This window comes from Oncorhynchus nerka, linkage group LG20 (assembly GCF_034236695.1).
Source record: "Oncorhynchus nerka isolate Pitt River linkage group LG20, Oner_Uvic_2.0, whole genome shotgun sequence".
Taxonomy (NCBI): domain Eukaryota; kingdom Metazoa; phylum Chordata; class Actinopteri; order Salmoniformes; family Salmonidae; genus Oncorhynchus; species Oncorhynchus nerka.
In genome coordinates, this window is record NC_088415.1 from 29385461 (window position 1) to 29411342 (window position 25882).

Consider the following 25882-nt stretch of genomic DNA (forward strand, 5'->3'; position numbering starts at 1 on the left):
CTACTTTGCTGCTGTCAAAACCAGGCGGTCAGTGGCCTTTTCTCGCATCAATTGCTCCATTGGGAATCTATCACATTTGGAGGAGGCACACTCAGATACACTAGACCCACTGAAGTCTGCTGATAGGACAACAAGTCATTCTTACATGCCCCCCTTTTCCAAAAAACTGGCAACATTGGAAATAAATATGGTTAGGTGATCAACCTCTGGTTGCTTAAGAGTCCAGCCCAGTGGTATGAGTTACATCATGCCCCCTTATGAAATACAGTGGAAAGGAAAGGTAAACCCCAAGGCTACATGAAGCTAAACTCAGAACTCCTGAAAGCAGTCAAATGTTTTAAACTCAATAGAGTCGTTAAGACAACGCTGCATCCAAACACCAGATGGCAGAAAATGAAAGTACTCCCATGGTTGTCATTCTGATTCTGATGAATCAGGGATAGTGACTTTTGTAAATGTGTTTGTCACTAGAAATCTCTGCATTAAAAAATGTAGATAAAGTTTTGGACCCATAACATCTGAGATTTGCTGAAGAAGAAAAAATACACTGTTTATAACGGTTTAGGGGTGATGAGGGTGCTGCAGCACACTGAACAATCAGAAGAAAAAATATATATAAATAATTTGTGGTCACACCCAATGATGTGTATAAATTGGATGACTGACAGAGGGCACCATCTTGGCACCCCTCTATTGTAAAAAAAAAAAGATTTTGGAAGCTATAGAAATACATTTATTAATGTCTACATTCGTTTTTTTGACATATTTATTATATTACACACACCTTAATCCATACTTTTAAATTATATTATGTGAGTTACACATAAAAAATATATAAAACATTTTCCTTAAAGTATTTATTTTAGAGAGTACTAATGTTACTGTCCCCACTACAACAACATTAATACTTAAATACATGTAATTTTGTCCTTGAAATATTTAATTTAAATACTGTAGAATTCCATTAATTCCTATGGAGGACTGCTCCGACTGGGGAGTGCCAATATGGCCGACAGGTGGCTTCAAAGCCTCACCACCTCCTTTCAAGACACACGTGACCCACTCTAATTCGCCTGACAGATCAACAGACGACCCAATCGCCATTGCACTGCACACTGCCCTCACCCACCTGGACTTAAGGAATGCATATGTGAGGATGCTGTTTCTTCAACTACAGCTTGACCTTCAATACCATAGTGCCCTCTAAGCTCACCACAAAGCTCACGGCCCTGGGACTGAACTCCTCCCTATGCAACTGGGTCCTGGACTTCGAATAAGAAAAAAGTGTTAAGAAAGTATTTACTAAAATAAACTGAAGTAAAAAATAAACAGACCAAATTAAAAATCTATGAAAAATAACTGATAATTACGGCGCAACAATAAAATAACACAGAGTCAATGTGCAAGGTCACCGGTTAGTCGAGATAATTTGATTAGCTGTTCCGGAGTCTTATGACTTGGGGCTAGAAGCTGTTAAGAAGCCTTTTGGACCTAGACTTGGGGCTCCAGTACCGCTTGCCATGCAGTAGCAGAAAGAACCATCTATGACTAAGGTGGCTGGAGTCTTTGGCAATTTTTGGGCCTTCCTCTGACACCGCCTGGTATAGAGGTTATGGATGGCAGAAAACTTGGCCCCAGTGATGTACTGGGCCGTATGCACTACCCCCTGTCGTGCCTTGCGGTCGGAGGCTGAGCATTTGCCATACTAGGTGATGATGCAACCTGTGCTCCATGCTCTTGATGGTGCAGCTATAGAACTTTTTGAGGATCTGAGGACCCATGTGTCACGCCCTGACCTTGGAGATCCTTTTTATGTCTCTATTTTGGTTTGGTCAGGGCGTGAGTTGGGGTGGGCATTTCTATGTGTTGTGTTTCTATGATTTTCTATCTCTATGTTTTGGCCGGGTATGGTTCTCAATCAGGGACAGCTGTCTATCGTTGTCTCTGATTGGGAACCATACTTAGGTGCCTTTTTCCCCACCTGTCTTGGTGGGAAGTTGACTTTCTTTATGGCACTTAGCCTTAAGCTTCACAGTTTTGTTTGTAGTGTGTATTGTTTTGTTCGGCGTCTTTTTCTTAATTAAATAACTTTTTTCATTTTTTTTTTTTCACCTTTATTTAACCAAGTAGGCAAGTTGAGAACAAGTTCTCATTTACAATTGCGACCTGGCCAAGATAAAGCAAAGCAGTTCGACACATACAACGACACAGAGCTACACATGGAGTAAAACAAGCATACAATCAATAATACAGTATAAACAAGTCTATAAACGATGTGAGCAAATGAGGTGAGATAAGTGAGGTAAAGGCAAAAAAAGGCCATGGTGGCAAAGTAAATACAATATAACAAGTAAAACACTGGAATGGTAGATTTGCAGTGGAAGAATGTGCAAAGTAGAAATAAAAATAATGGGGTGCAAAGGAGCAAAAAATTAAAAAATTAAAATACAGTAGGGAAAGAGGTAGTTGTTTGGGCTAAATTATAGGTGGGCTATGTACAGGTGAAGTAATCTGTGAGCTGCTCTGACAGTTGGTGCTTAAAGCTAGTGAGGGAGATAAGTGTTTCCAGTTTCAGAGATTTTTGTAGTTCGTTCCAGTCATTGGCAGCAGAGAACTGGAAGGAGAAGCGGCCAAAGAAAGAATTGGTTTTGGGGGTGACTAGAGAGATATACCTGTTGGAGCGTGTGCTACAGGTGGGAGATGCTATGGTGACCAGCGAGCTGAGATAAGGGGGGACTTTACCTAGCAGGGTATTGTAGATGACATGGAGCCAGTGGGTTTGGCGACGAGTATGAAGCAAGGGCCAGCCAACGAGAGCGTACAGGTCGCAATGGTGGGTAGTATATGGGGCTTTGGTGACAAAACAGATTGCACTGTGATAGACTGCATCCAATTTGTTGAGTAGGGTATTGGAGGCTATTTTGTAAATGACATCGCCGAAGTCGAGGATTGGTAGGATGGTCAGTTTTACAAGGGTATGTTTGGCAGCATGAGTGAAGGATGCTTTGTTGCGAATTGCCAATTCTAGATTTAACTTTGGATTGGAGATGTTTGATGTGGGTCTGGAAGGAGAGTTTACAGTCTAACCAGACACCTAGGTATTTGTAGTTGTCCACGTATTCTAAGTCAGAGCCGTCCAGAGTAGTGATGTTGGACAGGCGGGCAGGTGCAGGCAGCGATCGGTTGAAGAGCGTGCATTTAGTTTTACTTGTATTTAAGAGCAATTGGAGGCCACAGAAGGAGAGTTGTATGGCATTGAAGCTTGCCTGGAGGATTGTTAACACAGTGTACAAAGAAGGGCCAGAAGTATACAGAATGGTGTCGTCTGCGTAGAGGTGGATCAGAGACTCACCAGCAGCAAGAGCGACATCATTGATGTATACAGAGAAGAGAGTCGGTCCAAGAATTGAACCCTGTGGCACCCCCATAGAGAATGCCAGAGGTCCGGACAGCAGACCCTCCGATTTGACACACTGAACTCTATCAGATAAGTAGTTGGTGAACCAGGCGAGGCAATCATTTGAGAAACCAATGCTGTCGAGTCTGCCGATGAGGGTGTGGTGATTGACAGAGTCGAAAGCCTTGGCCAGATCAATGAATACGGCTGCACAGTAATGTTTCTTATCGATGGCGGTTAAGATATCGTTTAGGACCTTGAGCGTGGTTGAGGTGCACCCATGACCAGCTCTGAAACCAGATTGCATAGCAGAGAAGGTATGGTGAGATTCGAAATGGTCGGTAATCTGTTTGTTGACTTGGCTTTCGAAGACCTTAGAAAGGCATGGTAGGATAGATATAGGTCTGTAGCAGTTTGGGTCAAGAGTGTCCCCCCCTTTGAAGAGGGGGATGACCGCAGCTGCTTTCCAATTTTTGGGAATCTCATACGACACGAAAGAGAGGTTGAATAGGCTAGTAATAGGGGTGGCAACAATTTCGGCAGATAATTTTAGAAAGAAAGGGTCCAGATTGTCTAGCCCGGCAGATTTGTAGGGGTCCAGATGTTGCAGCTCTTTCAGAACATCAGCTGACTGGATTTGGGAGAAGGAGAAATGGGGAAGGCTTGGGCGAGTTGCTGTGGGGGATGCAGTGCTGTTGACCGGGGTAGGAGTAGCCAGGTGGAAAGCATGGCCAGCCGTAGAAAAATGCTTATTGAAATTCTCAATTATAGTGGATTTATCAGTGGTGACAGTGTTTCCTATCTTCAGTGCAGTGGGCAGCTGGGAGGAGGTGTTCTTATTCTCCATGGACTTTACAGTGTCCCAGAACTTTTTTGAGTTAGTGTTGCAGGAAGCAAATTTCTGCTTTTAAAATGTACTCACCAAGCTGCACCTTGGTCCACACCTTTCAACAGCCGTGACACCATGCCAAATCTTTTCAGTCTCCCGAGGGGGAATAGGCGTTGTCGTACCCTCTTCACGGCTGTCTTGGTGTGTTTGGGCCATGATAGTTTGTTGGTGATTTGGACACCAAGGAACTTGAAGCTCTCAACCTGCTCCACTACACCCCCGTGAAAATGGGGGTGTGCTCGATCCTCCTTTTTCTGTAGTCTGCAATCATCTCCTTTGTCTTGATCACGTTGAGAAAGAGGCTGTTATCCTGGCACCACACCTCCAGGTCTCTGACCTCCTCCCTATAGGCTGTCTCATCGTTGTCGACACTATTGTGTCATCGGCAAAGTTAATGATGGTGTTGGAGTCGTGCTTGGCCATGCAGTCATGGGTGAACAGGGAGTAGAGGAAGGGACTGAGCACGCACCGCTGAGGGGCCCCTGTGTTGAGGATCAGCGTGGCATATGTGTTATTACCTACCCTTACCACATGGGGCGGCCCATCAGGAAGTCCAGGATCCAGTTGCAGAGGGAGGTGTTTAGTTGCAGGGTCCTTAGCTTTGTGATGAGCTTTGAGGGCGCTATGGTGTTGAACACTGGGCTGTAGTCAATGAATAGCATTTACACATAGGTGTTCCTTTTGTCCACGTGGGAAAGGGCAGTGGGGAGTGCAATAGAGATTGCATCATCTGTGGATCTGGTCGGGAGGTATGCAAATTGGAGTGGGTCAGGGGGGCCGGTAATGTAGAGATGATATGATCCTTAACTAGCCTCTTAAAGCACTTCATGATGACAGAAGTGAGTGTTACGGGGCTATAGTAATTTAGTTCAGTTACATTTGCTTTCTTGGGTACAGGAACAATGGTGGACATCTTGAAGCAAGTGGAGACAACAGACTGGGATAGGGAGAGATTGAATGTGTCCGTAAGCACTCCAGCCATCTGGTCTGTGCATGCTCTGAGGACGTGGCAAGGGATGCCGTCTGGGTTGGCAGCCTTGCGAGGGTTAACACGTTTAAATATCTTACTCATGTAGGCCACAGAGCAGTTCTTGGGAACGGGCCGCTTCGGTGGAACTGTGTTATTCTCAAAGCGTGCGGAGGTGTTTAGCTTGTCTGGGAGCAAGACGTCGGTGTCTGGGCGACGTGGCTGGTTTTCCCTTTGTAATCCGTGATTGTCTGTTGACCCTGCCACATACGTATCGTTTCTGAGCCGTTGAATTGTGACCTTACTTTGTCGCTGTACTGACGTTTTGCCTGTCTGATTGCCTTATGGAGGGATTAACTAAATCAAATGAAATTGGTCCCATACACATGGTTAGCAGATGTTATTGCGAGTGTAGCAAAATGCTTGTGCTTCTAGTTCTGACAGTGCAGCAATATCTAACAAGTAATATCTAAAAACTCCACAACAGATACCTAATACACACAAATCTAAATAAAGGAATGGAATAAGAATATGTAAATATATGGATGAGCAATGACAGAGCGGCATAGGCAAGATGCAATAGATAGTATAGAATACAATATATACATATGAGATGAGTAATGCAAGATATGTAAACATGATTAAAGTGGCATTATTAAAGTGGCCAATGATTCTACAAGTCTGTATGTAGGCAGCAGCCTCTCTGTGCTAGTGATGGCTGTTTAACAGTCTGATGGCCTTGAGATAGAAGCTGTTTTTCAGTCTCTCTGTCTCAGCTTTGATGCACCTGTACTGACCTCGCCTTCTGGATGGTAATGGGGTGAACAGGCAGTAGCTCAGGTGGTTGTTGTCCTTCATGATCTTTTTGGCCTTCCTGTGACATTGGGTGCTGTAGGTGTCCTGGAGGGCAGGTAGTTTGTCCTCAGTGATATGTTGTGCAGACCGCACAACCCTCTGGAGAGCCCTGCGGTTGTGGGAGGTGCAGTTGCCATACCAGGCGGTGATACAGCCCGAAAGGATGCTCTCAATTGTGAGTCTGTAAAGGTTTGTGAGGGTTTTAGGTGACAAGCCAAATTTCTTCAGCCTCCTGAAGTTGAAGAGGCACTGCTGCGTCTTCTTCTCCACACTGTATGTGTGGGTGGACCATTTCAGTTTGTCAGTTGTATGTACGCAAGAACTTATAACTTTCCACCTTCTCCACTGCTGTCCCGTCGATGTGGATAGGGGGGTGCTACCTTTGCTGTTTCACAATCATCTCCTTTGTTTTGTTCATGTTGAGTGAGAGGTTATTTTCCTGACACCACACTCCAAGAGCCCCCACCTCCTCCCTGTAGGCTGTTGTGTTGTCTGCAAACTTAATGATTGAGTTGGACATGGCGTACATGGCCACTCAGTCATGTGTAAACAGGGAGTACAGGAGGGGGCTGAGCACGCACCCTTGTGGGGCCCCAGTGTTGAGGATCGGCGAAGTGGAGATATTGTTTCCTACCTTCACCACCTGGGGGTCCATCAGGAAGTCCAGGACCCAATTGCACAGAGCGGGGTTGAGACCCAGGGCCTCAAGCTTAATGAAGAGCTTTGAGGGTACTATGGTGTTGAATGCTGAGCTGTAGTCAATGAACAGCATTTTCACATCCTCTTGTCCAGATGGGATAGGACAGTGTGCAATGTGATGGAGAATGCATCGTCTATGGACCTGCTGGGGCAGTATGCAAATTGAAGTGGGTCTAGGGTGGCAGGTAAGGTGGAGGTGATATGATCCTTGACTTGTCTCTGAAAGCACTTCATGATGACAGAAGTGAGTGCTACGGGGCGATAGTCATTTAGTTCAGTTACCTTTGCATTCTTGGGTACAGGAACAATAGTGGTCATCTTGAAGCATGTGGGGACAACAGACTGAGCCGTTGAACTGCTACTCCACTTTGTCTCTATACTCACATTTTGCTTGTTTGAATGCCTTGCGGAGGGAATAACTACACTGTTTGTATTCGGCTATATTCCCAGTCTCCTTTACATGGTTAAATGCGGTGGTTCGCACTTTCAATTTTGCGGGAATTCCGCCATCTATCCATGGTTTCTGGTTAGGGTAGGTTTTAATAGTCACAGTCGGTACAGCATCTCCTATATATCTCCTTATAAACTCACTCACTGAATCAGCATATACGTTGATATTATTCTCAAAGGCTACCTGGAACATATCCCAGTCTGCGTGATCAAAACAATCTTGAAGCGTGGATTCCGATTGGTCAGACCAGCGTTGAATAGTCCTTAGCACGGGTACTTCCTGTTTGAGCTTCTTCCTATAGGAAGGGATCCAGGCTGTATCACAACCAGCCATGATTGGGAGTCCCCTAGGGCGGCGCACAATTGGCCCAGGGTTGTCAGAGTTTGGCCGTGTAGGCCGTCATTGTAAATAAGAATTTGTTATTTTAAAAAGTAACCTTCATTCAACTAACTTACCTAGTTAAATAAAAAATAAATAAAGGGAATGAGCAAAATGGAGTCATGATCTGATTTGTCAAAGGGAGGGTGGGGGAGGGCCTTGTAGGCATGCTGGTAGTTGGAGTGCAGTGGTCGAGTGTTTTAGCAGTGCGAGTACTACAGCAGTCAATGTGTTGATAGAACTTCGCTAGGGTTTTCCTCAAATTTGCTTTGTTAAAATCCCCAGCTACAATCAATGCGGCCTCAGGATATGTGGTTTCCAGTTTGCACAAAGTCCAGTGTAGATCCTTGAGGGCCGTTGTGGTATGGCTTGAGGGAGAATATACATTCACACTTGTATCGGGATGCATCACAGCCTGTTACAGCAAGGCACTGAAGAGGTTGGTACTACCATTGGGTACACACTGCCTATCCCCAACCCCACCCCTATGGACATTAATCATTGTTGACCTCCACACAGAACATGGCCACGTGGTCTGCTTATCTCGCGTGGACAGATTTGGGGTGGAGTAATGTCGCATTCCAATGCTAGACGGAGCTAGAAAACTCGGAAATGTCCGAAATGCTAAATGGTTGTAGTTATACCGTGCCGCGTTTACCAGTTGGCAAGTCAGACATTTCCGAGTTTCCTAGTTCTGACTAGTACATGAACGTGGCACAAATCCTTTCGCTTCGCCTCTTCCTCGACGCAGTACCCAGTCATGCGACTCCAGAAGCGGGGGGTTGCTGGGAATCATAGTTTAACTTTCCCCAACTCTCCAGTTTTTTTACAATACTGCTGAAGAATGTTGAAACTCAGCATCCCATAGAACACTGCTGTCATATCCTCCTCCCACGTGACTTAATGTTTATAGATGCAACATTTTAGCTTTCACTAATTTGTCAGCTAGCTATCTCTCTCATACGATAAAAAGCTATTTGTAAGACATTTAAGGGAGCACAAAAACGTGTTAAGTGGAAATGTTGCTGGAATAGCTACTGTCGTGCCTCTTGTTCATGCGTTGAGAAGTGACAACGTAAGCTAGTTCCCCAGCTAAAAACAGGCGAGCTTAGCTTGTTGTTTTTGAATGGACCCGCCTGTGAGACCGCTAACGTTATCTAGCTAGCCAAAATAAGCATATTGAAGCCTAATGATTGGAATTTCGGGGGAGTTTTGCTAAAGGAATTGCAAGGCACTTCATCTTCTTACAGTGATGGAGGAAGTTGATAAGATTTTAATTCACTCCCTTAGACAGACCGGCACGTAAGTAGTTAGCCAACATTATTAACATTTTGTTTCTAGTTAGCGAACGTTTGCCATCTGGCTTGCTACTGTTGCTTGTTTGTGTCTATTGAGTTGTGGATAGCTCGCTACCTCTAGATACGTAGCTCTCTTCTTTGATTTAGTGACTGACACCCAGGTCTATCTTCATTCAATTACTCATCAGCCATTATCTCAGCTGATGTTTTCCTTGGGAAGTGAAGTGCAGAGAGCTAGCGAAGTTAGCTAAATTACATTCATTCACACTTGTACAAGTGTGTTTTAACAGCTGGTTCTTTTGATTTGAACACTGCAAATCTTTGAGCTACTGTAATGCCCAGAATGCTTCCATATCGGTCGTTAGCGTACACATTTTCAATGTCGTTTAAAATAGTAACTTCCTGATTACATGACTAGTGAGGTGTGATACACACATGAGAAGTTAACCCCGTGCACCTGCATCTCATGCTCTGTGTGTTTGCAAAGGGACGTGGGGGAGGATGTTCAGAGTGTGAAGCGCTTCTCCAGTGAGCTCATAGTGGAGGCGGTAGTGAAATGTCTGCGAGTGATCGATCCGGCCCTGGGGAGCAGCCTGTCCCACTCCTTACCCCCCGGCATGTCTGCCCGCTTTCGAGTGGGCATGAGCCTGGCACAGGCCTGTCAGGTGAGCGGTCAAAAAGAAAAGGGATAGTGCTCCCTCTCCTGTTGCGAAGTGAGGCTCGTGACTCTCTCCCCACAAGACTATGTTGATCAAATGAAGAAGATTAAGATGTTGTTGGATCTAAAATAATAACCATGCACGACTTCTTGATGTACAGTAGCCATATGACCTATACCCCCTTTGCATGACACTCAGTCCAGGGTCTTTTTATACTCTAAAATCAATTGAATTTCATTACGTCAAGCTCCGTTATTAATGGTCCCAACTGTCTGAAAATAAGTAATTCAGCAACCATTTTGACCGCCTGCGACAATTTGAAGTCATGTCATATCCTAATGCCATTCCATCTCGTTGAGCACTGCTTTGAACTATTTTTATTTCCTCACTCGATTGGCTTTATTGAATAGTCCATTTGCTTGCGTAACTTCATTGAAGTGATCTTCTGAAATGTAGTTTTATTACAAGATTTAGAATCTCCCAAGTGTGAATACATTTGGTTTGCACATTTTGTGAAGAAGTCTCCATCATTCCACATGTTCGTAATGGTCTTCATACACAATGTCGTGGACTGATTCCATTTTCATGCTTAATGATCCTCATGCTCTAGACTGGGTGAGGTATGTGACACAAAGGTCAATGTCATGTGTATGAGCAGACTCCATAACCAGGCTGACGTGTTTCTATGCAGGACCTTGGCTACAAGGGAGAGATTGGCTACCAGACCTTTCTTTACAGCAATGAGCCAGAGATCCGCTCCCTGCTCATGTTCCTGGTGGAGAAGCTGCCCAGAGAAAGTGCTGAGGCCTTGGACCAACCAGCAGGTATAGACACATTGTCCCACCATTGTACTTCTTGTCATTTATTGAATACCATTAACTTTAGCAATCCCGTTATACATTGGTCATTTTTTTTGCTTTATAATCTGATCAATAAAAATACATTGAATGTTTGTGAATCTCTCAAAATGACAATTACTTCATCTATAAGTATTTATTTGTCTCACATTCATTGTACCCCATAACAGGTAAATCAGTCCTCCTCCAGAAATTGATAGCTGCCCAGATCAAAGCTCAGCTGGCCTTGCCTTGGCTCCCTCCATCTTGCAGACTACCCATCCTATGTAAAACACAGGTAGCTATGTCCTGCTGGCAATATCACAAAGCATTAATGACATGGCAGCTAAAGTTAAGAAACACTGACAAATAACTGTTGGTTTCCTAGATCATAAAGGAAGCTAGATTTCAGGGCTGGTCAGTGAAAGTAGTGAGGCAATAATGCAATGTCTCTCAAGTTTATCCTGCTTTTTATGACCTGGATATTTATTGAAGTATTAAACCAAAATGATGCACTATACAAACGTCCTATTTTATTGTCTTTGTCAAGTGTTCCCACTTAACATTTAATTATTTTTTAGAACGCAGGACCGTCCCACAGTTTCCACTCTCAGCCCCTTAGTTTACTGCACTGCCTCAAAGTGCCTGGGAAAAAGCAATTGAAAGGTAAACCCCAGAATACACAGGGCCCTCTGTACTTACTCTCATTGCATATCATTCTGTAATCCAATTCTTCCAATTATGTAGGGTTCTGAATTAGTAGCCTATATATATTAGCATGTGGTACAAGATATTCTTTGCCAATGAAATAAGAACCTGTGGTGAAAGTTAAATCCCAGTGTACCACGTCATTCTTTTCACCCCGTCTCCAGAGGAAAAGGACTACCACAGGGAATTTCTTCCACCTGTGACTGCACAGCCGTCGCAGCATGCCTCAGTGCCGGCCTCCCTGCTGGAGCTGCATGCAGGGGAGCTTAGTGCCGCCCAGGAGTGGGACAATGAGTGGAACAGCCAAGGCCTCCTTTCCCGCCTCACCCCTGAGGTACACTCTTAAAGGGATAGTTTTTCAAGATTCTGGACAATTTCAATTTGAGCACAGAACAATAATTTTGTGTTCTTTGCAGTGTTTTAATCTCTGATCTCCACTTTTCCTCTCGTGGCCACCCAGGAATATCGCTCCAGGAAGCGTGCCCGTCTGCAGAAGCGGATCGAAGAGCAGCTGCGCACTGCGGCCCAGTCTCACTCGGACACCCTCGGTGCCCACAGGTCGGGCTCTGCTCTCACAGAGCTACTTCAGTCCTTCGGGGGCTCCTCCTTTGGTGACATCCTCGCCAAGGGCACCCGCTTCACTCACACTGAGAAATTCACTTTCACACAGGTGATTGAAGAGTTAACAAAGCCTGCCCCGAAGACATTGAGCAACATCTACAAATGTTCCCCCTTTCATTGCCAATCTGAATCTAGTGTGTGTGTGTCAGGAGCCTGCGAAAGCCTCCCAGCAGATGGCAGCAGCGGCCAGCTCCCTTCCCAGCTCGCATCAGTCGGAGGAGGAACTGCAGGCCCGACAGCAGGAGGAGCTGGTCTCCCTGCAGCGGCAGCTACAGCAGCTCTCCCTCAGCCTAGAGGAGGTGGGCGGAGACATGAGGCAGCTCACCGTATCCATACTTCAGGTAACTGGAACCTCTCTGATTTAAAACAGATAACCTCTGTATTTGTGTAGACCTCAGACTAGGGATGTGCATGGTTATTTGAATATCCGATCTGACATTTGTATTTTGGATTACTTGTGTGCTTTGTTTTTTGCAGGGGGGGAATTATAGCCCTATTTTATCACTGAAAAGTATTTTTCTAAGTTTCATTAAAATAACCATATGGCATTGTTAGATGAAAGCATATACAATGACATTTAAACATGAAAAGTGTTTGTATTTTTTAGGATCTGCACCCCATAAAAAGACGGGTAGTTGACCGGTAGCCTTCACATGTGTAGCTTGTTGTTTGTTGGCCAATCAAAGCGACAATGTGGAGAAAGAGAGTGAGTTCACTAATGCAATGCAAGATTGAATAAAATTATGTAATGAATAGTTAGCAAAATGAGGACTAGGCAACAATGAGCAACCAACATGTAGACAGTTGTTTTATCTAGCTAACCTGCTTCTCTAGGCTTTTACAGTGAAGACGGGCACTGTTATATGTGACGATAAATAACATTGTGGCTGCAACAAGTTAGCTAGTCTTGGCTGTAGCTGAGTTGCCTTGGTGTCTCTCTCCGTCTGCTCCTTCACATACTCCGCCCCCTCCACAGCTGCAGCAATGGAGGGCCAGCTTCTCTCCATCGCGCAGCAGTGCTCAGGTTAACTTAAGTAAAAAAAGGACGTGCATTTCCTATATCCGGATATCCGACAAATTCATGATGCTATTCGAATAGTGAAATGATTACATACCCCCATCCCTACCTCCAACCAGAGTTACCACAGTCAAATGAACTGTGACATGTAAGATGTAGTCACCCTGCAAGACTAACTTGTCTCCTGTCTGTGTGCAGGTGTCGGATGAGCTGAAGCAGAAAGAGCTGAGCAAGGCGGAGAAGGAGGACTCTGTGCGGGTGAAGAAGCAGACCATTGACCTGATGCCGGACGCAGAGAACAACCTGGCCAAGCTGCAGGCCCTGGTGGAGGGAAGTGCCAAGCGAGTGGTCAACCTTGCTGCGCAGTGGGAGAAACGCAGAGCTCCGCTCATCGATGAGCACCGCAGGCTCAAGGAGCTCTGCAGCAACCAAGAGGTAGCGTGGTGATATCTAAGGAGATGAACATGTGTGTTTGACTGTACGAGATAAATTCTTCTTTCAACTTCCATTCTTTTTTGTAGATTGAGTCCTCCAGAAAGCTATCTGAAATCAAAGAGCTTCACAACAAAATCCATCAGTCTGCGGAGGAGTCCAAGAAGAAGGAGGCACTGTATAAACAACTGGTATTAGAACAAATTTTAAATGTATTTGGGATGAGTTACTTCTACACTGTTTATTTGGGTTCCAGTCCATGCATTGTACGTCAGACACAGTTTTGGGGAATCTGACATCTCTTTCAGATAACAGAGTTTGAAAATCTCCCCAAAGATGTCTCCCGCTCAGCATACACTGAGAGGATCCTGGAGATCGTTGGCAATATCAGGAAACAGAAGGAAGAAATTACAAAGGTACACTATTTGAGACACCTCAACAATGCAGTCCTGAGTATCTCCTCAAAAACAAAGGAATTAAAAACTCAATTTGAATCTGAGTAGTGTGATTTCAAGTATGGTATTTGTGTGTCCGCCTCTCGGTCTGTAGATTCTGTCTGACACTAAGGAGCTGCAGAAAGAGATTAACAATCTGACTGGAAAACTGGACCGAACGTTCGCTGTGACTGATGAGCTGGTCTTCAAGGTAGAGCACCTAGCAAGATAACTCATGCATCTACTTTTTGCAATTATAGGTCAAAGAAATTCCTTCTAGATCACCTGATAATGCTCAACTTGCTACCAAGGAACCATGCTGTCAGTTTGCTCATGCCTTTCATTTCAGTTGTTCTATACCACAGTTTGACAATTTCAGGAAAGCACACCAATGATGTTCCTTCTTGCCTAATCAATACTTTTCCTAATACTATGTAGGATGCGAAGAAAGACGAATCTGTCCGCAAATCCTACAAGTACCTGGCAGCCTTGCATGAGGTAAGAGCTTGTTTGCAGAATATAACATATTCTTAGAAATTGAAGAGCAAGACATACTGCATATCCTTTGGTCTGGTGCTCTGTGGTAATTTTAGGTGCCTATAGCTACATTGCTTAGTTGTGTGACTTCATTATCTTCCTTGGTATAGAACTGCACTCAGTTGATCCAAACTATTGAGGACACAGGCACAATCATGAGAGAGATCAGAGACCTGGAGGAGCAGGTATATATGGCCCTCTTTCTTTTATTCCAAACCACTAACTTGTACTGCTACTTTACCACATGAGTCAGTTTGTCATTTTATTGACATAGTGATATAGGGCTGACTTGGTAGAGCAAACTTTTTAAGTTTCCTTCTCTCCATAGATTGAAACTGAAAATGGTAAGAAGACTGTAAGCAACCTGGAGAAGATCCTCGAGGACTACAAAGCCATTCGCCAGGAGAACTCTGCTCTGGCGGCCAAGATCAGAGAGGCCTGACGTGACCCTCCCCATGCTGCACCGTAGTGGCCACCTGATGTGTCTGCTGGTCAAACTGACTGGTAGCATGCCCTCGAGACTGCCTGTCCTGTGTGTGTGGAACCAAGAAAGTACACTCCATCTGGTCTCAAGACTTTCAACGCTGTCCTTTGTCCACTGTCTTGTTGCATTGCCTTCTGGGAGCACTGACGGCATATGGGGAAGGGGAGATAGATTTTTGTACCATTTTTAATGCACAAACTTTGGCTTACCCAAAAACCATGCTGGATAAAGAAGTGTGATGTGTAACAACACAGCGATGAATTATACTGGCCTTGCATCCCTGGTGTCCATACACTGGTTCCATATTGATTCCACCCAATCAAAAAAGAAGTTAGGAAAATGATGCTGACCTTTTCTATTATAAATTTGTAGTAGTTCTTCAAAATGGCAGTAGTTCTGATAAATCAATTAAGTGAATGTCTTAATAATCTAATTTGAAATTCACTGCAATTCAGGTGAATTTCTTCATGTTGGCTCTCAATTCCCCAGAACAATGCAGTGGTTAGGTACGGCCTAAGACCCCATTCATGCCATATTTTGTCTTAACTGGAGTCGATTTGGAGATTACTAGGTTTGTCCATTCTAGTTCATTCTCATGCCTTGAATTCAAATGCTGCTTTTGTCTGTCTCATTGGCTCAGTGTTATTTGGATTAGGGAGCCTTGGTGCAAAGTAAATGGCCTCACCTTTTGAGCACTGATCTCCTGAAATGGTCTAGATTAGGTAACAAACCACATTGATTGATGTAATGAATCATGTGAAACTTGTATAAAAACAATACAAAATGTTTGTCATAGCAGAAAATGAAAATGGTAATGAAGTGCTGTTGCTTTCTTTCATGTTTATTTTATTTGAAATGTTGATGTATGCTGTCTTTTTTTTTTTTTTTTTTTTTTTTTTGATCCTGGAGGGGATGCCTGTTGAACTGGCTCTCAAGCCCTGTTTATACCTGGTGCCAACATGCCCCCTTTGTCCTAATCTTGTCAACATTCTTGACTGCCCACATTTCTAGACTGGTGTAGACTATTAAAGACTCATGATCTCATTGTTATCAGATCTTCCTGACCAACTCCGGAGGTAGTCAGGTATGTGTGGTGTCTGGATATGAATCAAGTGTAAACAGATCTGGATGGTCAAACTATTTGAATTATCATTATACTGGCCTCTAAAGTCACTGGCCTTGTTCTTGTGCAACAAAACCGTTATGTGTCATGGGTAAATTGTGACGGTCAGATCTACAAATAATGAGATATTTGTGACGTAGGTGATTTGTACACAATGAATATTTTAATGCAATTAGCAACAATTTCAAAACGTAATATAAGAATCCGTCAATTACAATGTAGTAATTAGGCCTTGATCTATGAATTTCACATGACTGGGAATACAAATATGCCTCTGTTGGTCACAGATACCTCTTTAAAAAAGGTAGGGGCATGGATCAGAAAACCAGTCCATATCTGGTGTGACCACCATTTGCCTCATGCAGTGTGACACATCTCCTTCGCATGGAGTTGATCAGGCTGTTGATTGTGGCCTGTGGAATGTTGTCCAACTCTTCAATGGCTGTGTGAAGTTGCTGAATATTGGCGGGAACTGGAACATGCTATTGTAGCCAGAGCATCCCAAACATGCTATATGTGTGACATGTCTGTTGAGTATGTAGGCCATGGAATAACTGGGACATTTACAGCTTCCAGGAATTGTGTACAGGTCCTTGTGACATGGGGCTCTGAATTATGCTGAAACATGAGGTGATGGCGGCAGATAAATGGCACAACGGGCCTCAGGATCTCATCACAGTATCTCTGCATTCAAATTGCCATCGATAAAATGTGATTATGTTCATTGTCCGTAGCTTATGCCTGCCCATACCATAACCCCACCACCACCATGGGGCACTGTTCACAACGTTGACATTAGCAAACCGCTCTCCCACATGAAGCAATATATGCTATGCTCTCTGCCATCTATTACAGTTGAAATTGAGATTCATCCTTGAAGAGCACACTTCTCCAGCTTACCAGTGGCCATCGAAGGTGAGCATTTTCCCACTGAAGTCTGTTCAAGACCCTGGAGACAACAACAAGCATGCAGATAAGCTTCCCTGGGACTCTGACAGTGCAGAAATTCTTTAATTGCAAAACCCAGTTTCATCAGCTTTCCCAGTGGCTGGTCTCAGACGATCCTCCAAGTGAAGAAGCCGGATGTGGAGGTCTTGGACAGGTGTGGTTACTTGTGGTCCGCGGCTGTGAGGCCGGTTGGAAGTACTGCTAAATTCTCTAAAATGGCGTTGGATGCAGCTATTGGTAGAGAAATTAACATTCAATTCTCTGGAAACAGCTCTGGTGGACATTCCTGCAGTCAGCATGCCAATTGCACGCTCCCTCAAAACTTGAGACATCTGTGGCATTGTGTTGTGTGACAAAACCTCACATTTTAGAATGGCCTTTTATTGTCCCAAGCACAAGGTGTGTAATGATCATGCTGTTTAAACAGCTTCTTGATATGCCACAACTGTCAGGTGGATGGATTATATGCAAATGAGAAATGCTCACTAACAGGGATGTAAACAAATTTGTGCACAACATTTTAGAGAAATACGTTTTTTGTGAGTGTGGAACATTTCTGGGATATTTTATTTCTGGTCATGAAACATGGAACCAACACTTGTGTTTATATTTTTGTTAAGTGTAGAAAAGGCAGTCGGCTGCAATGTTGAACAAGCCCATTGACACTGAGCACCATTTACTTATGACCTCAGCAATTGTCTTTAAAAAATTCATTCAAATTATTTTGAATGAATGGGCGTGTTTGAGTGGATAAATGTGATACATTTGACCATTTCACTTTCAAAGTGTGTTGCATTATGGGGATAAAAATGGTCCGAATTGTCGACTGCATGAACTTTACAAAAACTATGAAGTCGCCTTCAAGTTCCTGCTGCTACTTCTGACCCAAGCGAACTGGACAAACGACATGCGTGAAACTTTGCTGCGATTCATGCCTACAGTGGATATGTACAAATGAATGTGATATTTCGAAGCTCTCTCTCACCAATTGATAGTACAATGTACACATATTTACATGTTTATTTTGACATTCCATAGAAAAAGTTTTTATAAACAATGGCAACACTGCCATGTTGGACAGAGCCTTGCTGTAAGTAAACCATAACATTTTCCGACTTTCTGTTGTTGCAGATACACCTCCCCCGACGTCACTCATCAATGTTCAGCCATAGCAGGCTGCGTTTGCGTTAATGCGGGGTTGCGTTCGAGTGGATCTCTTTTTTTCAACGTCTTCAAAGTGTGTTGCATTCTGGGGATCAAAGTTGTCCGACTTTTGTGCCTGCATGTCAACTGCATGAACTTTACAAAAATCATGTGATCAAATGTCATTCAGTTTTGACTGCAGGTTTCTGCAGTTGCTCTTCAACAACTTCATCCTGTGGCCATCGTTTGCACTGTGGGAGACTATTGTCAACCAATCATTAAGGTGTTTTTGTTTGAACCACACGAACGTGACCAAAGACATGACTGGAAAAGGAACCAATTTGTCCTGATTTATTTGTACAGTGGAAATATACATAGAAATGTGATATTTGATGCTCTCACTAATTGATTGTACAATGTGTACACACATAATATGATTTCAGTTTGTTTCGACATAAAGGTTTATTTCGACATAAAGTAACCCTTTTACAAACAATGGGCTTGATCAACAGTGCAGGCGACTGACTGCTCTACAAATTTGCATCACCTTGCATCATAAATAACTACTCATTATTATTTCTTGATCAGTCAGTCACCATTTACCCACAATGCATCATGGATTTGCTGCTCTCGAAACCAGCCAATGGCAACACTGCCATGTTGATCTGAGACTTGCTGTTGCAAAACGACATTAGTGTCTGACTCTCAGCTGTCGCAGATCAATGATTTATATATACACTAGATGACCGTTGTAAAAAATATTTTGGAAGCTATAAAAATGCATATATTAATGTCTACATTTCCCACACTTATTCTATTACAGACACCTTAATGCACACTTTTAAAATATTATGTGAGCTAAAGATAGAACAAATAATATATATATATATATATAAAAACATTTTCCTTAAAGTATGCTTTTTAGAGATTGTTAATGTTACTGTCCTTACTAAAACAACAAAAATACCTAAATACATGTAATTATGTCCTTGGAACAATTAATTGACATACTGTAGAATTCCATTTATTCCTATGGAGGCCTGCTTCTGCTGGGGAGTGCCAATATGGCCGACCAGTGGCCTCAAAGCCTCTCAATGGCCAATACATAGCATTAGCAATCCATGGTTTATATACATCATTGGTTGCAGATGCACCTACCCCGACTTCACTCCTTGACTTTCGTCTATAGTCGGTTGCTGTAGCCTTATCACTCAAACACACCCGATATCTGTCAAACAATTTGCACACAGGGAGGCACCAGCTAATCTGGTCACAATGCAGACACAAGTAGGCTGTTTACACAGGCAGCCTAACTCTTTCTTCACCAATAATTGTGCAAAGGATCAGAATTAGGCTTCCAGTGTAAACACAGACACATTTTAATACCATGTGTGGACGTGTGATTGGGTCATATTGATCAGATCACAAAACTTGCATGTTACCGCAAAGTGTAAACAAGGCATCTAAAACAGTTATTATTTTTGAGACATTTGCATCAGGTACAAATATCCATTAGCAACCAGTTATCAATCAGTATATCCACACATAGCCAGTGAAAATAACTGTGATCATGTATGTCTCTTGGACCCATCGTGCTATGTTATTTTCAATAATATACTGTATCTTCTATATTGAATTGCATCTATGAATATATTTTCAATATTTGTATATAAATTTATAATGCGTTACAAACTGTAGTTTTTTATTTATTTATTTATTTCACCTTTATTTAACCAGGTAGGCTAGTTGAGAACAAGTTCTCATTTACAACTGCGACCTGGCCAAGTTAAAGCCTAGCAGTGTGAACAGACAACAACACAGAGTTACACATAGTCATGCAGTTACAATATTACACATGGCATTGCTGGACATGACTGATCTCCGGCTGTAATTTTCACTAGAATGGCCTACAAACATTACATTACATTTCGCTACACTCGCATTAACATCTGCTAACCATGTGTATGTGACAAATAAAATTTGATTTGATTTGAATCTTGTCACTGGGGAAAATAAGATATAACCCAGATTTGATCAATATTTAATCCATGAGGACTGCTGTAAAGTTGGACTTTTTTGAAAATATGTGTAGAAAAAGACATGAGGATATGCTGGTTTAGCAAGGCTATATTATACACTATGAAAGTCCTTCATACTTCCTGGATCATGTCCCATAATGTTTTTGAATGGGATTCAAAATTATATAATCAAATGAGTGAAAACTTGGTCATTTAAGATATATGTGAAATTATATTCATATTTGTCGATTAATTTACTTTTTCCCAATGCCTTTTATAAAGGTTTTCGATTACGGGAAAAAAATGCAGTAAAAAAAAAAAAAGAAAGGCATCAGGTAAAAGTAAATTAATCCAGAATATTTTAAATGACCACGTTTTCATGAATTTGACTATATATTCTTGAATCCCATTCAAAAACAGTATGGGACATGATCAAATCAAATCAAATTTTATTGGTCACATACACATGGTTAGCAGATGTTAATGCGAGTTTAGCGAAATGCTTGTGCTTCTAGCTTCTGATCCAGGAAGTAGGCAGGACTTTAATGGGAGAGACCATAATGCTGTGTTCATGTGCTATTGTAGTTATCTGAAATTCCTAGTTCGACTTAAACAGCGCTCCAAGTCGGAATTACAAGTGGCCGGGAAACTCTGTTGACCGACTTGCGACCAATGACGCAAACCCTGGATTTCTGATTCTATGTATTGGCCATTGAGAAGCTTCGAAGCCACCGGTCGGACATATTGGCACTCCCTGGTAGGAGTAGTCCTCCATAGGAATGAATGGAATTCTAGTATTTCAATTATATGTTTCAAGGACATAATTATATGTATTTAAGTATAAAAAAAAAATGTAGTGTGGACAGTAACATTAGTAATCAAAAAAAGATATACTTTAAGGAAAATGTTTTAAAATATATTTTTATTTTTATGTTTAGCTTACATTATATAATGTAATAGTATCCATTAAGGTGTATGTAATATAATAAATGTGGCAACAACAAAAAATCCAGACATTAATAAATACATTTCTATAGCTTCCCCCCAAACATTTTTACAATGGTGGGGGAGTGCCAAGATGGAGGCATGGTGGCTTCAACACAGCGCCCCCAATTAGTCATCTAGTGTATACATAAATCATTGGTTGTGACGTTGTGGCCTTGTATGCTGATGAGGGGGCTGTATGGAAGAGAGATGGGAATTTGAAATATGTGATGAGGAATATGCAAGAAGCTGTTGGAGCTGTGGAAGATTGGTCTCTAAACATGGGGGTTTAGGATGTCTGTGGCCAAGTCCTTCTTTATGGAGTTTTCTAGGAGTAAAGTTAAAGATAGTAGTCTGCACATATATGGTCAGGATATAGGTAGGGTGTCTGAGTTTAAGTATTTAGGTATGTGGTTTGATGAGAAGCAAAGTGGAAGAGACATGTTGAGTATATTGAAATTAAGTGTAAGTAGGTGCTGAACCTCATGAGGGCAGGGGCAGGATGTGATTGGGGGTCGAATAGACAAACACTGTTGTGTATGTATCAGACATTGATCAGGTCATCTTTGGATTATGGTTGCTTTGTATATGGATCGGCAGCCAAAACGAATTCTACAGCACCTGGACAGGATACAGTCAAGGGCCCTGAGATTCTGTGTGGGTGCCTTCAGGACAACACCTGTTTAAGCATTGCAGGTGGATAGTGGGGAACTGCCACTAAAGATAAGTCAGGACAAACTTGCATTCGCGTACTGAGCGAGGTTGAAAGGGAGTTCAGAGGGACATCCTGCGGCAACTGGGCAATGTTGGGAGCGAGGTGTAGGTAAACAGAGGGCGTACGGGTGGACAATTGGGCAGAAAGTGGTAGAATATGGACTGGAGGAGAGCGAGATAGGGCCGGCAATTGCATTGGGGAACGTTCCTCCATGGCTGTTTCTGAAACCAAGTGTAGATGTGGATATGATTGAGGGTAGGAGAGAATGGAGTGAGGATGTGAGACAGGATTCAGAGAGATATATAGATAATTGGTGTTATTTATTTTTAAGGATTTATACAGATTGTTCAAAGGATCCAGTCAGTGTTAGGGTGGGGGCAGGTGTGTATATCCCAGATTTTAATGTTAGAGTATGTAAGCTGTTAACTGATTATGTGTCAGTGTATGCGGTCGAGTTGATGACCATGATTACAGGTTTGAGATGGTTGGAGGAGGTGAAACCTCTCAGTGGTGATCTTCTTTGATTCGGCTGCAGTGTTGAGTAGTGTGAAGACGGGCAGGTCCGATAGGGGAGACTGTTTGTGGAGATGATGGTGCTGTTAATGTGATTGGAGAGGATGGTAGTGGTGGGAAGTTTTTGTTGGGTTCCCGCCCATGTGGGTGTGGAGGTAATGATAAGGATGATGTGGTGGATAAGAGTGCTTTGAGGAGAGAGGGGGCAGATATTCAGGTCCCATTGGCCCTTATGGAAGTCAAGTCGTTGATCCGGGCAGACAGGCTCGATCTTTGGCAAAGGGAGTGAGATGCTAGTAGTGAGGGGAGGCAATTTTATCACGTGCACCGGTCAGTAAAGGAAGAGATAAGGAGTATGGGATGTAGGATAGAGGAAGTTGTGTGGAGTAGACTACGGTTTGGACACACAGGTTTGAATGCTATGTTGTGGATGATAGGGAGACATGAAACAGGTATGTGTGATGACTGTTTAGTGGAGGAAGCGGTAGAGCATATGTTGATATTTTGTGAACTGTATGATGTAGATAGGGAGAGATTGTGTGAAAGGGTTAGAGAGGCTGGACGGGGTTGGGGTTTGGGTGGTGTAGTGGGGGGAAGGAAGTGATGTCTAGGGATTTATTTCACTTTCTTAGAGGAACAGGACTAATGAAGATAATTTAATGTATGTAGGCCGTGACTGGCCTCACACTCCAATAGAGTAGGTGGTGGTGTATGCACCTTAAAAATTGGATATGATACGCCAACCCAATCTCAAAGAAAAAGAAGAGCCCCCTCCCTCTCTCCTGTGAGCATCCCAGATACTATGGAGGAACCGTGAGCTCACTCAGAAAAAGTATGCTCACGCGAGAGCGGGAACGCCCACTTACACACAAGAACCATAACAATTTCTTCCAATGGTAAACGGCCTAAGTAAACATATTTATCCATCATCTTTGATAAAGCGTATAAAGGTCAATGGGATCACTGAGGTATATATGAACTACTAGAGACAGCATCTGTTTGTTTTCAACATAATCTATTCCTGTTCGCATCACTAAGGTATACACTGAGTGCACAAAACATTAGGAACACCTTCCTAATATTGAGTTGCCCCACCTTTTGCCCTCAGAACAGCCTCAATTCGTCTGGGCATGGACTCTACAAGGTGTCGAAAGCATTCCACAGGGATGCTGGGCCATGTTGACTGCAATGCTTCCCACATTTTTGTCAAATTGGCTGGATGTTCATTGGGTGGTGGACCATTCTTGATATACACAGTTGAGGGTGAAAAACCCAGCAGCATTGCAGTTCTTGACATACTCAAACCGGTGCACCTGGCACCTCCTACCATACCCCATTCAAAGGAAATTGTCTCAAGGCTTAAAAAACGTTCTTTAACCGGTCTCCTTCCTTTCATCTACACTGATTGAAGTGGATTTAACAAGTAACATCAATAAGGGATCATAGCTTTCACCTGGTCAGTCTATGTCATGGAAAGTGTTCCTAATGTTTTGTACACTCAGTGCATAATGAACCTACTACTTACTTACTTACTGACTTTATTGTCCCCATGGGGAAATTTTGTTGCAGTGTCATGTACACATTTAAAGTGGAGTTTAAATACAAAACAAAATTGACAATACAACTTTCATAACAGTTACGCACCAATAAAAAAGTAATAATAGTAAGAAATAAGAAATAAAACATGAAATCAAAAAGAAGAAAAGACTAGCCTGCTGGCCTTACGGAGTCAATGGGAACATTCGCCCGAGCTATTTAGGAGGGATATCACACCTGGCACAAATGATTGTCTCGTTCTGTTTTTCCTGCTGAGGGGTGCCCTATACCTGCGCCCAGAGGGGAGTAATTCAAAGTCCAGGTACAGGGGGTGACTTGGGTCTAAAATGATTTTGTGAGCCTTACAGAGGGCCCTGACCTTAACGATCTCATTCAGGCCTAGACAACTAGACAGCGTCCAAGATAGACGGCAGTTCTTTTATATGTTTTCAAACTTTTCAAACTCAAGTTTGCATACCCCGTTTTGTCAAAGATGAAATAAAGAGACCTTGAAACTTTTACTCCAATAAAAATTCCTGATTACACTTGTAGGCGATGTCATGGCGACCCTTACAAAAAATATTGCATTCAAAGAGCAGTATAACTGCAGAACACTGCAGTATAGCTACAGTATGCTGTAAAACAACCGTTTTTTTTTTACTGCAATCATTTTGCAGTTCAACTGCAGTACAAATGGGACTTTAGCTAGCTAAACTCATGCGCAGAAACACATCATCAGGTCCAATGGTCATGTCGCACCGAACTGTGCATGGGCTCTCAAATCAAAGGCATTTCTTCAAGTTGTTTTTGATGAAAATTAAAACACTTCAGGTTTGTCACTTTCACAAGGTTGTAGTAGGCATATTACAGTTTCAGCTGCTTAAGACATTGGCTCAAATGTAGGTTTTGCATTTAGATTTAGAAAAATGTAACAACTTGATGGCACATTTTTCACTTCTCCCATTGACTTGTGAAACCCCAAACCTCGGTCTTGTGGATTCTGCTTCGTGAAGCGTTCCAGGAAGTATCTGGACGTTAGGCCCCTGGGTTTAGAAACGATGTGTTTGCAGCCATGTTTGAATATGCAGTTTAACTTGGAGGAATCCACTCAATGCGCACTGGACAAACCGCATTGTCCTGGAACCAATGCACTTCCCCTCCAAAGTGAGCCCTGGTTTGCACACCTTTGAAGTTCAGATGGGAACAGTAATAGTTGGGCTAATAACTGAAGTCTGGACACTGACTGTTGGCCTCACATGTTTGCCATTTTTTTAACTCCTGCAGAATTAAGTGTTTCTTGCAATGTCCACCCCTTACATACTCCAATTCGTATACCGCCCCAACAGATCGACAGATGACACAAACTCAATTGCATCTCACGCTGCTCTCTCCCACCTGGACAAGAGGAATACCTATGTGAAAATGCTGTTCATTGACTACAGTTCAGCGTTCAACACTATAATCCCCTCCAAGCTCGTCACCAAGTTCTGGACCCTGGGACTGAACATCTCCCTCTGCAACTGGATCCTGGACTTCCCGACAGGCACCCCCAGGTGGTGAGGGTAGGCAACAACACATCATGCTTATCCTCAACACGGGGGCCCCCCAGGGGTGTGTGCTTAGTCCCCTCTTTTACTCCCTGTTCACCCACGACTGTGTGGCCATGCACGACTCTGTAGGGTCCTCCCCCCGCCATCCTCAACTCTGGGTAGTAGAGGTTCAGTTGCCTTTAAATCCTGTTTTTCTGATATCTGTTTGGGAGTTAACTCAACAGTAACGCTATACAACTCAGATTTTATAAAAGGGATTCATTGCTCTCTCTCTCTTAGTTCTTGATCTCTCTCTTTCTCTCTCCACCCCATCAAATCAAATCAAATCAAATTTATTTATATAGCCCTTCGTACATCAGCTGATATCTCAAAGTGCTGTACAGAAACCCAGCCTAAAACCCCAAACAGCAAGCAATGCAGGTGTAGAAGCACGGTGGCTAGGAAAAACTCCCTAGAAAGGCCAAAACCTAGGAAGAAACCTAGAGAGGAACCAGGCTATGTGGGGTGGCCAGTCCTCTTCTGGCTGTGCCGGGTGGAGATTATAACAGAACATGGCCAAGATGTTCAAATGTTCATAAATGACCAGCATGGTCGAATAATAGTAAGGCAGAACAGTCGAAACAGGAGCAGCAGCATGGACTCTTGTGGCATGGCCTTTCAGGCTTCTCTCTCTCTCTCTCTTTCTCTGG

The 25882-nt window shown here is 43.0% G+C and overlaps 1 protein-coding gene across 3 annotated transcripts; it reads left to right on the plus strand.

Moving 5' to 3' along the window:
• The first annotated feature begins 8509 nt into the window (after nucleotides 1-8509).
• On the plus strand, nucleotides 8510-15707 carry LOC115102229 (coiled-coil domain-containing protein 22-like). 3 transcript variants are annotated; one of them, XM_029621926.2, is made up of 15 exons: nucleotides 8512-8938; nucleotides 9422-9599; nucleotides 10285-10417; nucleotides 10621-10727; nucleotides 11011-11095; nucleotides 11302-11471; nucleotides 11598-11807; nucleotides 11908-12099; nucleotides 12975-13211; nucleotides 13298-13399; nucleotides 13517-13624; nucleotides 13758-13853; nucleotides 14081-14140; nucleotides 14290-14364; nucleotides 14508-15707. In XM_029621926.2, the coding sequence occupies exons 1-15, from the start codon at nucleotides 8889-8891 to the stop codon at nucleotides 14619-14621; spliced, it is 1917 nt and encodes a 638-aa protein (XP_029477786.1). In that variant the 5' UTR covers nucleotides 8512-8888; the 3' UTR covers nucleotides 14622-15707. The 3 variants fall into 3 exon arrangements, 2 of the variants coding, with proteins under 2 accessions (XP_029477786.1, XP_029477787.1); XM_029621927.2 differs by lacking the exon at nucleotides 9422-9599; XR_003859427.1 differs by lacking the exons at nucleotides 14290-14364; nucleotides 14508-15707 and having other exon boundaries at nucleotides 8510-8938; nucleotides 13545-13624.
• The last annotated feature ends 10175 nt before the right edge of the window (nucleotides 15708-25882 follow it).